This window comes from Carassius auratus, chromosome 30, assembly GCF_003368295.1.
Source record: "Carassius auratus strain Wakin chromosome 30, ASM336829v1, whole genome shotgun sequence".
NCBI classification, from domain to species: domain Eukaryota; kingdom Metazoa; phylum Chordata; class Actinopteri; order Cypriniformes; family Cyprinidae; genus Carassius; species Carassius auratus.
This window is the reverse complement of record NC_039272.1, coordinates 6,511,715-6,526,134: the sequence shown is the minus strand read 5'-3', so window position 1 is coordinate 6,526,134 and position 14,420 is coordinate 6,511,715. Positions and strand designations below refer to the sequence as shown.

General features: G+C 36.3%; 1 protein-coding gene across 2 annotated transcripts in view; it reads left to right on the top strand.

The window, feature by feature from the left end:
* Positions 1-9,708, top strand: part of LOC113048997 (transient receptor potential cation channel subfamily V member 4-like) — a 20,659-nt gene extending 10,951 nt beyond the window's left edge. For both annotated transcript variants that reach the window (XM_026211000.1, XM_026210999.1), the window contains exons 7-17: positions 2,598-2,896; positions 3,006-3,185; positions 3,422-3,580; positions 4,337-4,429; positions 4,593-4,666; positions 5,111-5,276; positions 5,987-6,053; positions 6,145-6,449; positions 7,628-7,755; positions 7,836-7,948; positions 8,515-9,708. In XM_026211000.1, coding sequence (XP_026066785.1) covers positions 2,598-2,896; positions 3,006-3,185; positions 3,422-3,580; positions 4,337-4,429; positions 4,593-4,666; positions 5,111-5,276; positions 5,987-6,053; positions 6,145-6,449; positions 7,628-7,755; positions 7,836-7,948; positions 8,515-8,627 — 1,697 coding nt within the window. In that variant the 3' untranslated portion in view covers positions 8,628-9,708. The remainder of the gene's footprint in view (positions 1-2,597; positions 2,897-3,005; positions 3,186-3,421; positions 3,581-4,336; positions 4,430-4,592; positions 4,667-5,110; positions 5,277-5,986; positions 6,054-6,144; positions 6,450-7,627; positions 7,756-7,835; positions 7,949-8,514) is intronic.
* Positions 9,709-14,420: the final 4,712 nt, after the last annotated feature.

Sequence of the window (14,420 nt, the reverse complement as noted above, 5' to 3'; positions counted from 1 at the left end):
GTGACGAGTGTAAATGCATGCATAATGTAAAATGTGTATTTTTTTATATATATTTTTTTACTCTATAAAAAGTTATTTTAAATAAAAATATCAAGTTTTCATAAAAATATTAAACATTACAACCGTTTTTAACATTGATAATAAAAAATATTTCTTGAGAATCAAATTAGCATATTATCATGATTTCTAGAAAGATCATGTGACACGAATGGCTGTTGAAAACTCAGCTTTGCCATTATATAAATAAATTACATTTGAAAATATATTGAATCAAAAACATTATTTTAAATTGTAATACTACTGTAACTATATCATTTATAAAAACATTGCTTTTGACTAGTTAGCATCTGCAGTCTAGCCTTTATTACTTTGCCAGTGAATACCCAATACATTTTTGCCCAGTGTTTACCATAGTAACATCAGGTAATTTTTCCTAAAACCCTCTCTCTAGTTGGCAAATGTGAGGAGCATTACACAGTTTACATTCATTAAATGTTAAGCTGTGAGTAAAAAGGTTTCTGAAGCTTAGAGGAAAACCAACAAGACATTATGTCTCAAATGAAACGAGTGTTGGATGGAAGAGAGTGAATAGAGCCTTTGTGTTTGCAACGGAAAATACAGTAAAATGTCTTATATTTGGAGGCATGATGATGGTCTGAAGTATACTTGAAAAGTTAATTGCGTACATTCTGCCCCCTGTTGACAAGAGTGTGTTACTACAGCTGTGTCTTAAAGGGACAGTCCCCCTTAAAAATGCTCACCTTCATGTTGTTGCAAACCCATGTGCATTTCTTTCTTCTGTGGAACACAAAAACATATATTTTGAAGAATGTTGGAAACTAAACTTTTGTTTCCTTGACTTCTGTTGTGTTGACATTGAGGTCAATGGGTTTAGGTGAGTAAATAATGGCTTTATTTTTTGGGTGGACTATCCCTTTGATACATGCTTCTACACGCGTTTGTGCATGACTCGTTAGTGCAAGTTATCCCAAAGAAAAGTCTGTTTGTTTTTGGATTTTTTTTTTTTTTATCGAAATGTAATCTCTCTGCTTTACTTCAGTAGTGTCATCTTTGGATAATATGAGTAAGTCCTGCCCCTACATTTTTGTCAAATATTCAAATTAGTTTATCCCCCCGGGACGTCAGCGTTACAAAGCCGTGATTTTAAAATCAAGCTGAAGAATCTGAATTCCCTATTCATGAGCCTCATTTACATCTCGCATATTTTAAACCTCACAACAAGACGTCTGCGTTTGGAACTGATTGAAAGATGCAAAACTATTTAAAAATAATCCAAGAATGACAGAATAGGATTATCTTTTCTGGTGCCCTGCCAGGAGTCTCCATCTCTCTTTTATTCACCTGTAAATTAGTTTCATTTGTATTAGACACGGCTGTCAGTGTTTAATCCCTGCTGATCTGACCACGAAGGGAGTCATTCGCCGCGGAGCTTCTCGTGAACCTGTGTGCACTGACAGCTAATGTGATTTAGCAGTCACGCTAAACGCTCTCTGAGCGCGTGCAAATCAACGAGAGTGAAGCATTTCTATAAGAAGTGACGTGAAAATAATCTGTCACCCCTGGCAACAGCTCTCTCTCTCTCCTGTTTGAGATGGTTCTCGTGAGACGAGCACTAATTGAGTACTGGATACAAATAGTGACATTTAGATCTAAGCGCATTTGTCAGGAGAGCCCTGTAAAGGACTGATTGACTTTTAGTGGCTAATTGTATTCTTCATCTTGGTGTTCAGTTAAGGAAAATGATAGATAAAAGGGACATCTGGAGACTGGAGTCTAATGGTTGGGCAGGAATCCTACAGAAGATAGCAGGTGGTTGCAGTTTTTGTGTTTTGGATGCTGGTCCTCATCAGGCTTTTTAAGAAGCTTGATCAGCAAAACTACCTTTTGCAACCAGAGTTATAGGGCTATGATGGTCAGTCAACAGCTGAACCAGCTCCAAACCAACATAAACCATAGTGATGGTCTAGATTTTATTTATTTATTAAAAAGTAACCAAGCCTAATATTGTGACCTGTTTTCTTTAATATATTTAAATTTCTTCCTTTGCTGGCAATGCTGATATTTTTAAAAGCCATTACTCCAGTCCTCAGTGTCCCATGATCCTTCAGAAACATTTCTTATTAGTATCAATGTTTAATATTTCTGTGGAACCACAATGCATAATTATTATTATTATTATTTTTTTTTTTTTTAGGATTATTTGATTTAGAACATTCTAAATCGATTTACTGACACTTTTGATCTATTTATTGCACCCTTGCTTACATTCTTTTTTTTTTTAAACCCCAAACTTGTAAATGATAGTGTATGTAAAAATAAGTTGGGTAACACTAAGGTGTCTTTGTTACACGTTACATTTACTATTATAATAACAATAAATTATGCATAATTACATGCAAGTAACCCTATGCCAAACCCTAACCATATAGTTAGTACATGTATTTAATTAATATTACTCAGTATAAATGTATAGTTACACTGTAACAAGGACACCTTAAAATTAAGTGCAACCTAATGTTTTAATGATTTTTTACAATTCAAACATTGATAACTGAAGTCTCTTTCTCACTGCACAGGTGAGCTTCCTCTCTCACTCGCAGCTTGTACAAACCAACCAGACATGGTGCACTACCTGACCGAGAACAGCCACAAGGCGGCAGATCTGCGGAGGCAGGACTCGAGGGGAAACACAGTCCTGCACGCCCTGGTCCGTATCGCAGACAACACTCGGGACAACACGCGTTTCGTCACTAAGATGTACGACTTGCTGCTCATTAAATGTGCCAAACTCTACCCAGACTGCAACTTGGAGAACGTACTCAACGATGATGGCATGTCCCCTCTCATGATGGCCGCCAAGCTGGGCAAAATCGGGGTATTAGATTGCCTTATGTCCGCATTAGAAACAAGCATTGGGAAAGTGTGATAGGAAATGGCGAAACAAACTAAAATAAATGAAACTGTTGTTTTTTTTTGCTCCACAGGTGTTCCAGCATATCATCCGCAGAGAGATAAAAGATGAGGAGGCTCGACATCTCTCCAGGAAGTTTAAGGACTGGGCTTATGGACCGGTATACTCCAGCCTGTATGATCTGTCTTCACTGGAAACCTGCGGAGAGGAAGTCTCTGTTCTGGAGATACTCGTCTACAACAGCAGGATCGAGGTGAGCTTGTGGATAGATTTGAAAAAAGAAAGTGAGGGAGGTAGACTGTGTCCATAATGAGATTAGAAGCCTTGCAGACCTGGACAGCGCAGGGTTAGTGATTGAATGAATAAGTTGTTGTGAATGTATAGAAAAGCATTTTTTGGAAATGGTATAAAAAATACCACAAACAAACTCTCTTCATTATGATCCCAGTTTCAGTGATTTTTAATGTGTTTTTTCATTTGTGCCCTCAGAATCGCCATGAGATGCTGGCGGTGGAACCCATAAATGAGCTGCTGAGGGCCAAGTGGCAAAAGTTTGCTGCTGTGACCTTCTACATCAGTGTGTTTTCCTACCTTGCCACCATGATCATCTTCACTCTTGTGGCCTACTATCGCCCATCCACGGGTACAGTGAGTACAATCTAAATCCCTTAAAGGCAAGTCCGTTTGCTCAGCTGCTGTCTTGGCCTTGCCTCATTCAGTCTAGTGCATCTTCCATCTGCTTGAACGGGAGAGACTGAACTCTCTGAAACGGTTGGTGAAGATTTGCCGTTTGGCATTATGTCAATTCACCAATCAGATAACAAAAACAATGGTATTAGAATTCAGTTCAGCTTCTTTTGCTCAAATCAGGCTTAAATATGCTCTATGATCTCATATTTATTTTTCAATGAATAGTTCATGCTCACCTTTTATTGTTTCTGACGCAGTTCTGGTCAAAAGTTTTGGGTCAGTAAGATTTGTTTTATACTACATTATGTTTCAAAAGATTTCTATTTCAAGCGACACAATTGATTTTAATATTTCTTATTATCAATGTTTCTTGAGCGGCAAATCAGCATATTAAAATGATTTCTGAAAGATCATGCTGAAAACTAATCTGATTAATAAATTGCATTTAAAAAACATTAAAATATGTATTTTTTATGTAATATTATTATTTCACAATTTAACTGTCTTATTATATTTTTGATGGAATAAATGCAACCTTGGTGAGCATGAGACACTTTAGAAAGTCTTACAGAATGATCGTGTACACAAGGGTGCTCATGTTTTTTGTTTTAAAACACAGTTCCTCCTGTGTGAAAGATATTTCATGTTGTATAAGAGATGCTTTCTGCTAATAAACAGGTCTGTAGTTGATTCCTAAATCTCATACCTCCACAGCCCCCTTACCCCTACAACTCTACACAAGACAAGGTGCGTTTGGCTGGCGAGATCATAACCGTGGCTTCTGGAGTCTTCTTCTTCGTAATAAATGTAAGCTTTAATCATTTTGAATAATTTAGAATGTGTAGGATCACAGTTCCATCTCAGCTTGCGGAAAGATTGTGTGTTTTGGAACGCAAAATCACTCTTTCTTACTCCTCAGCTGTCACTTAAAGCCTTCAGCAGCATTTTTTGGTTTTCTCCCCTGATTTAGATTAAGGACCTTTTCCTGAAGAAGTGCCCGGGGGTGAATTCTTTATTTATTGATGGATCTTTTCAGCTTCTCTAGTAAGACACTCGGTTCCATTCTTTGTGTCTTCCTTTACTCTCCATGTCTTTCCCTAAGGCGGTTTTCTCCCTCTTTTTAATTGAGGCGTCTAATTGATTCCAGAACCCTTTCTTGGCATGTTTTAATAGTTAATCTCTTTGCATAAAAACAGCCCTGATCTAAGCAAAGATGACTGCGCTTCACTGATATGTTTAATTATAATTAATATATGGCATTGCTAAACCAGTGAGGCATTTTGCATTTGAAAAGCAAATCTTACGTATTGAAACCCGAAAGACGTTCTGTAACCTTCATAAACACAAAATACGAAAATAGCCAGAGGCCACAGCTTGTTAGGTTCTCAATTTTGAGCTGACAATTAGTTGCCAGTAACCTGAATAGGTGAAGTATGTTGATGACAAACACATTACCTGTTGAGCAGTCAGTCCCTTGTGTTTCCACAGCTTCATCTACTCCGTGTTGGTTCTGGTGAGTGCAGCGCTGTATGTGTCGGGGATTGAGGCCTACGTCTCTGTGATGGTGTTTGCTCTAGTGTTAGGTTGGATGAACACCCTCTATTTTACCAGAGGCCTTAAACTCACTGGAACGTACAGCATCATGATTCAGAAGGTATGAAAAGACCAGGATGCAGCACATTTCATTGAACCGTTCTATTCACCTGTCTTTATGAAAGATTTTACTGACTGTCTTGTCTCAGTGAAACAAATCATATTTTGTTTAGCCCTTTTCCCCAAGCTTGTAAAAGAAAATATTACATATGCCATGTATTTGAAAGAAGTCTTTTATGCTCACCAAGGCTTGATCAAATCTACCTGTAAAATTGCAGTAATATTGTATATTAATATTTTTCTATTTTAATATATTTTTAAGTATAATTTATTCCTGAGATGCAAACTGAATTTTCAGTGTCACATGATCCTTCAGAAATCCTTTTCATATTCCGAGAGTAACATTTCTTGTTATTACTGTTGAAAACAGTTGTTCTGCTTTATATTTTAATGCAAACATACATACGTTTTTTTTTTAGGATTCCTTGAAGAATAGAAATTTGGAAAGAACAGATACATAAATAAACACACATTATATACTGTAGTGTGCTTTTATGTTTAGTAAGGTCCACTGAAAATGAGACCATGCATTGTTTTCTTTTTCTGGTTTGCATATAGTTAATGCTGTATTATCGCACAACAATATTTTATTCAAGATGTAAATCCTGTTTTCTTGATTGTTAAACAGCATGTCTTCTTTCCAGTAATGACTACAATCCTAACACCATTCCTTTTACCCATTGTGTCTTAAATGTTTTATATTCTGTTCAGATCCTCATCAAAGATTTGTTCCGGTTCCTCCTGGTCTATGTGCTCTTCATGATCGGCTATGCATCAGGTACTCTAGTAATATTCGTAAAGTTATTGGTATTTTATGGAAACATTTTCCGGAATAAAATGTCTCTATTTCGTTTTGTATTCTGCCCCAGGTTTAGTGTCACTGCTGAAAATCTGCCCTGAAAAGAATATGTGTAATGGTACCTGCCCCAAATACCCAGAATGCCGAGATACAAACACCTTCAGCGATTTCCTGTTGGACTTGTTTAAGCTGACCATAGGCATCGGAGAGCTGGACAGCATGTTAAAAGGCGCGCAGTATCCCGTGGTCTTCCTCATCCTTCTAGTCACCTACATTATTCTCACCTTCGTCCTGTTACTCAACATGTTAATTGCTTTGATGGGGGAGACAGTGGGACAGGTGTCCAAAGAGAGCAAGCAGATCTGGAAGCTGCAGGTGAGGGGTATACGAAAGGTCAAATGTGGCAGTCTGTCATATACATAGATAGTCTAAAGGTTAAGGTCAATTGACCAAAACATTGAATTTCTTCTCATCATTTACTCTTCATGTCATTTCCACCCCATATATTTTAATTGCTTCTGTGAAGCACGAGATGTAACGCAGAATGTCAGAGATTTTATTTTCCATGTAGCAACAGTAAATGGCAATTCATACAGACATAGAAGTATCATAAAAGCTCCATATGACTTCGTATTTTGTGTCCTTTTTTGGCAGTATGAATTATCGTCAGTGTTGGGGAGTAACTAGTTACATGTAACAGAATGACATAAATTCTTAACAAAAATAAGTATAGCTGTAATCTGTTACAGTTACTGAGAAAAAAAAATATATATATATTAAGGTGTCCTTGTTACATGTACTTGCTAAAATATAATAACAATGAATTATGCATAATTACGTGCAAGTAACCCTAGTCCTAGCCCTAACCTTTTAGTAAGTACATGTAGTTCATTCATATTACTCCGTACTTAAATGTATAGTTACACTGTAACAAGGACACCTTAAAATAAAGTGTAATTAAACGTGAAATTTAATTACAGTTACTTGTGAAAATGTTAACACTTACAGAGGGGGTTAAATCTGAATATTTTCACACATAAACAGATTTGATTGATTTCTTTCCCAAATTGCATATACTGCTCTAGACACAAACATTTCAGGAGTTTAGGGCACAGAATAAGAATTGCTTATTCAAGTTTTATACCCTGTTTGGATTTATGTACATGCTTTTTTCCCGAAGCATGGTTGGTTTCCAGTGTTTCTTGTCATAGCTATGCAAAGATTTGATTTCAAAAACGGTATCAAAGCTATTAAAACATTTGCAAAGTAATTTTCCCAACACCTGTTTTCATGCATGTTAGTTAAGGAAGAATCTCCTTTTGTGTTTTCTTGAGGAAGAGAGAGAAAAAAAAGAAAAAAACTGGGCTGGAATGACATGAGTGTGAGAAAGTGAATGATAACAGTTCTTAGGTGAACTTTTTTTTTGTGTTTTTGTTTTAGTGGTTTCTTTTGGCGCACATCTGCCAGCAGTCACTTCTAAATCACCGTCTAAAGCTTTTACCTCCGTATTCACTGGTTCCTCTAACATGTCATTTTCCTTTTGTTTGCATCAGTGGGCAACTACTATCCTGGACATCGAGCGGTCCTTCCCCGTGTGTCTGCGGAGGTATTTCCGTGTTGGAGAGATGGTTACTGTGGGCAAGGGCTTGGATGGAACGCCAGACAAACGCTGGTGCTTCAGGTAGAACCACAAGATATCACCTACTCATTTATTCAATTACAGCCTAACCCAGTTTTGGGCTTTCATTCTCTGTGCTATAGAGTGGACGAGGTCAAGTGGTCCCACTGGAATCAAAATCTGGGGATCATAAAGGAGGATCCAGGCCAGAAGGACCTTTACGAGCAGACACAGGGTGGACGAGGCCTTCGAAGAGGTCAGTAAATGAGCAGACAGGATTTTTCGCATTTTTAGAATTAAAAAATGCTTTTTGACTGTCAGATATACATTTTTCAATATTACAGTGAAAAAACTTGGTGCAATAACAAATCTCACTCAGAAATTGCTAGTAAAGTTCACAATTAATTTTTAAGAAATGGCAGGTCATGCATTAGATTAAACACAAAATATAAACACAAAGACTAAAATAGTATTTTCTTGTGAAACGTTCTCCAATAGTCTTGGAAACTTTTTTTTTTTGCGCGGTAATAGATCAAAATACATACACATTAGGGATTTGCATTGGCATAAAACTTAACGATGCAATGCATCGATTAAAAAAAAAAATCTCCACTGGGTAAAAGTTGGCATTTGCATCGCAATGCATAATTTCTAACCTATTTGCATTTATTTAAATATAATTATTAGTAGATGCACTACTAGTAGATGCATTGGATATGCATTGAAATGCTTATAGCATCAGCCCCAGTTATAGAGATGCACATCCATAATACACAGAAATGTTTGTTTGAAAAATGAACTAACAAATCTAATTTCCAACAGATCGCTGGTCCACTGTCGTCCCGAGAGCAGTTGAGCAGAACAGGGGCTCCAGAGACCATATGGTAGAGATGGAGCCGCTCACAAGCAGAAACAGATTCAAGTCTGAGAGCTAAAGCTGAACGTCAAGCCCTTGAAACTTTTATAACTGCACAGACAGTTATGCATTTTATAAACGCTGACAGTAGTTGTAGAGTATTGGGAGAACAGCTTCATATGTAATGACTTTTAAATGTATCTTGATTGTGTTTTACATGTATATTTATACCCATGAGACACTCAGGAACATATTTGATGTGTAATATTGTAGTGTTTTTTCATGGAGTGTGCAATAGCTTTTATAAACAATTTTAATACAAAAAAAAAAAAACACTCCACAAGGACTTGAGTTTCAGCATCTGTCTTCTCTATTGATTGCTGCTGACATTTTTGTGGATTATGTGGAAAATGTTATATTTTAATCAATAATCATGTTAGATTACCTCAGTGTTAAATAAGTACAGTCCATTTTTGTTTTTTAATGAAAAATCTTATTGTTACTCTTGTTTTATTGCCAACCCATAATGGAAAGACAAAAAAATGGTGCTCTGATTTGGCTTTTGGCTTTGTTTTGTAATAAAGGTCATGTAAAAAACAGATGTGGCACCCACACCAGGAGTGTGCACAACGCCAGACAGCAGCAGTTTGCTATTTTCACCTCAGTATGCTAGCAATAGTGTAATACTGAACTTAATTGGTGTGATAGTGGTAATGATTTAAAGCGTCCCATTCAATTTAGAGCTTTCTAAACCCATGCCGAGAGACACAATGGCACATATTGTAGGGCAACTGTTTTATGCATTTTTAATATATATTTTTTGTAACCGAGTACAAAAGGCATTGTTTACCGTATATGCTGTTTTTTTTTTGTTGTTGTTGTTGTTGTTTAGTCCAGGTAGTGTGATTTAGAGGACCGTTTATATCACACTAGTCATTTCAAGTATCCTTTGTATTTTATTAGACACTACGTATAGTTTAGGTATCAAAGGAATGAACAGAAATAGATAGTAATATATTCTTTGTAGCAGATATTATCCTGCCAGTTTGTTAGATGTTTGATGCTGCTCTCAATAAGCCTTATTTTATCTTCTGAACTGGATGACTGTTCAGACAATCACAGAGATTTGTTCCATCGACAATAAAGTGATTCTGGATCCCCATTCTTAAGTATTTTAATATGTATGCTACTTATTGTAGTCCTTTGTTTCTTAATCACTGATCTGATTGCCTTAAGCATGTAAAAGAAAGCACTGAAATCGATTACCTTTTTAAAATAATCTTCAGCAGTCCTATTAAACTTGCCATTAGAAAAAAATCGTCTCAGCAATTCTTTCACATTGTGGCATAAAAGCTATAAAACAATCCAATAAAACTCATATAAAATATATTGCTTTGTTTTGATAACTATGATTGTAATTTCATGTGTCTCGTTTTAGCTAATAAAAAACGGATTTAAAATCTAGCCTTAAATATAATTAGCATTTTATAGTGCAAAAATTCATTCGTAACTCGTCTGAAAAAGTTTGTGCACTAATAAATAGCAATTTTAACTTTTTTTTAACGCATGTGTTTATAAAACTGCCCATATAAAAACGTCATAAACATTTCCAGTTCATGCTTTTAGTGAGTCAAAGAACCGTTCGAACCGAGTTCACTGAACCGATTCAAAGACTCAAAGAACGACTCGTTCACCAACGTTAGATAATTAACGCATTTTTAATAATGATTTAAGAAAATGATCTGTCATTACTGAGATAATCTTCTATAGAATGAGAGCATTCAAAAACATATTTTTGTAAAAACTACATTTAAATGCATACTGGTGTATTAAAATCAAAGTTTTCCCTTCTATGTCGAGCATCTGCAAAAGTCTTCAGCTCAAGCTCTTGTTCACTGTTGTTTTTCTGTTGACCACTAGATGGCGATAAAGTGTCGTGTGTTTACTATTGCTGTCCCAACACATCAACTGCAGCTAACTAGATTTACCTCCATAGTGTACACACAGATAATCAATATTGTATTTTTAGATTTTATTTTTATTTGTATTATGACTGGTCATGTCTGAATAAAGTAGTACAGAAATATGTATGCAACCATGCTGTCAAAAAAATGAAAGCACCATAGTATTTTTTTTACACCGTTAGGGGAAGCAGAATAAAATTGACACCTTCAGACCAGCCCAGTGAAGTCACAATACACACAACACAGAATATACAACCACCATGCAGAAATATTCACTGAAACCGAGAGCATGCATGAACAGCCACGGCTCCATGACACCTGCTAAAGATGCTCCAGTGCACCGTCTACTGAAAATCAAATCACTGCTGGAGTCACGATTTGCAAGAACACCTGCTACACCGCCCTCATCTTCGCTGTCAATTTCCACCACCTTGGTGACAGGCGACATTTTGACCTTGTGTCAACCTGCAAGATGCGATTTTTTTTTTTTTGCATGCTCAGTAGCAATCTAGGAGCTCCCCCTCCATCCTCCTCTGCCTCCACCGCTGAAGGACATGCTGGATCTATTGCCACCTCTCCAAGGAGGCTAATCCTCTTTAGCTCCAACTTTAACTAGGCCATTAATCCCACAGGAGTTTATCAAAGCACTGAGCACCTCACACTGCTGACACTTTAGCCTACCCAGCCTCCTTCTCTCCCGTCTTTCTCTCACTCTCTGTAAGTAGGGCACGGTCTGGGCCGGCAAGTGTCACCGTCAGCACCTCTGTAACCGCAGCAGAACCTAAGCGGCTCAGCACCGACCGCACACTCATAACACAGACCACAGGTGAGAGCTGCAGGAAGGAGAAAGTGTGATAGAAAGATGCAGGAAGAAAATGAATAAGAAAAGAGATGGATGATACGAAGAAGAAAGACGAATGTTTGGCCTCAGAATCGTGAGGCGATAGCTCGGTGTTGTTTGCCAGCGCTGGACTAACGTTGATTTAACTCTGCCCTCCAGGCCCGAGCAGATGGCTTATTTGCCAGAGCAATGATACTGTGAACACGAGTGTGAGTTTGTGTGCTGAACCCACAGAAAATGGCTTTTCTTTTTTTTTTTCTTTTTTGTGTGGGATAATGAACACAGCACAAAAAAAAAAAAGTTGTTGCCAGTAAAAAAATAAATAAAAATCCATCAGTTTATTGAAGTTTATGCAAATACCTTTTTTTTTTTCAAGTGAAAAAAGGGCAAAATCTAACAGTGAAAAAAAGAAAATACTCTTATATTCAAGACAAATTCTCAGCAAATCTTGGAATACATATAATGCATATATAATCAGTTTTCCTGCATATTAAATTGTAACTTTAATCTTGTTTTAACCATCATGTTGTGCTGACTTTAGCTGATATGAAACACAAGAAAATAAAAAACTGTGGACATTTTGGTAACATAATGTTCATTCAAAGTGATCTGTTCTTTAATTATGTTCTGGAAACAATGTTCCAGAAATGCTCTTTTCTGTAAGCTTTTAGTTGGATCTTAATGTTACTTCAAATAATGTTTGCAAAATGATAAAATGAAACATTCCCTTAACATTTGCATAACCAAGGGAAAATGTTTTTTAACAAACAAACAAAAAAGTTCAAATAACATTCAAAGATGACGTTTGATAAAGATAACAGTAATGTAACAGCGATGTTAACAATGTTCTTAAATCATTAGAACACAGAGAAACTTTTGTGATGGAAATTATAAGAAGAAAATATGTATTTCAGTGGTTTTGCAAATGAAAAGTTTCTCTGGGGAATGTAATACTTTTATGAAAGAATGCAAAACTTTTACAAGTGAACACAAAAGCATTGGAATATAATTTTCTCATATTTCTCATCCAATGCTGTGCTCGCAGGCCCCAATGATATATAGTAGGTGGAAAAAATATATATTAATCGTATTTAAAAATATTATTTTCCCTTCAAATTATTTTCAATAATTTCCTTGGACTAAACCGTGCGATTATAGGAGCCTTAAGGTTTTGCCATAAGCATAGTATTTTTTTTCCAGTATCTATTCTGGTAAACAAAAAAATTCAGAATACTCTAATAAGAAAAATTTTAATCTGCAGAGTATTTAACAATAGAGAATGACATGATCTGTAGCTGGTTGCATAAACTGCTTACACTGGTCTTAAAAGTTAGTCTTTTTTTTCTGCAAGACTGGTCATAACTTTTTAAAGTTAGCTCCATAAAAACATAAATTGGTCTAATTTAACTCTGAAAAGTAAAACTCATCACTTGGTAACTTACTAGTCAAACTAGTTCTTAAGACCATCTTAACAAGGTGACTATATGCAGCTGGCCCTAGCTGAAAATTCAATGCATTTTATCATATTTTACAGCTCCAAACCAGTGTAGCATTTGGTAGCATACTGATTAAAAAGAGAATATTTTGCAATGAATGTGTGGATTGCATTATAAAACACTGCACACTGGGACCTTTTTCCATCAAAATGAACCATACAGTATCAGTCCAATTTAAAAGTCAAATCTAACTGCCCATGGGTGTATTATCAGATCCATGACGGCTCCAACATATGGGCATATGGTTGCACTAATGGCTAACATCGGCTGGAGCCGGCCCTCCTGACCTGAAGACAGCAGATAAATGAGGTTATGGTATTGACACTGTTTAACCCCTCTCTGTTCTTTATTGGTTCAAACATTCCTCTTCTCCCAAGTAAATTTGTCCTTACTTTGAAGGAGGAGGAAGGCATAGCTTTCAGACACAGCGGTGAGATTCATCGCCAACATGAGACATTGCTGAATGAATGAGATTTGCAATATGAGACGACAGAGGAAAGGAGAAGTGGGAGTTTTCTTGTTTGGAAACAGATTTTTGTGTTCTTACATCATCTCACTGAAATCACTGATGCTTTCGTATTCTTTATTTCTTTTCTTTTTTAATTTCATTTAAGTTTAACCATTCATCTACCATTTTTGACCATAAATTAAACAGGTTATTTTCAGCTATTGTTAACAGCCTTGTGCCAATCATATTAAAGTCATTTGTCAATGGGGTAAAAACTAAACAAGAAATATCTGGATGACCCTCATGAAGTCATGGAAGAGGCATCATAATATTTGTAAACGGCAGAAAACAATACCAAGTCAAATATAACATATGGGTGTGTTAATATGAGCAGATTGTATTCCTATCACACACATCTGATGCTTACAGAATGTGCTTTATTAATGGTTAATGCTTTATCAAATGCATTACCGTACATACTCTGACAGTATTATCATTTCGTCCACAGAATGGAGCAAAATTCAGAAACAATTTATGCAATGTGCAATTTTCTAAATTTAGTGTTATTTTTCACACTTTACACTTTTATGCTTTTTTTACATCGAGGAAGATCTTTGTTTTCTAAAAATGAATTTTCATAGTACAATGAACAAATTATTCTAAGAAAAACGTGACGACTCATGAAGCTTTTAAATAGGCCTACTAATACACCACATGAGTCTAAGAAGTATTTATTTCCAGTAATAAATCTAGTCAAAAGCAAGCAAACACAAATTTATTTAGTGTACCAGTTTAGCCATCCTCTTGGAAATGTAGTTCAATTATTCATTTCTGACAGCCGTCGGTTTGCTAATTTGCTGCTGACTATAAAGCAGGAAGATGCAGGTGAGTGAGCCTGGCTGATAAAAGGCTTCCTGCTCACTGAATTTGTTCTTCTGACTGATTAAGTCAGAAATCACTGCAGAGTTAATCAAACACACTCATGTGCAGCTGCAGCTTCGCTCGCGAGCCTCGATGAAGTCAGACGCTGCTCGGTTTATGGGTGGAGTGCTGATGGCACAATTTTGGGTGCTTGAAGTTTGATTTGTGAGAAATTTCTGCACAGTTGAATTTCCACGCTGTT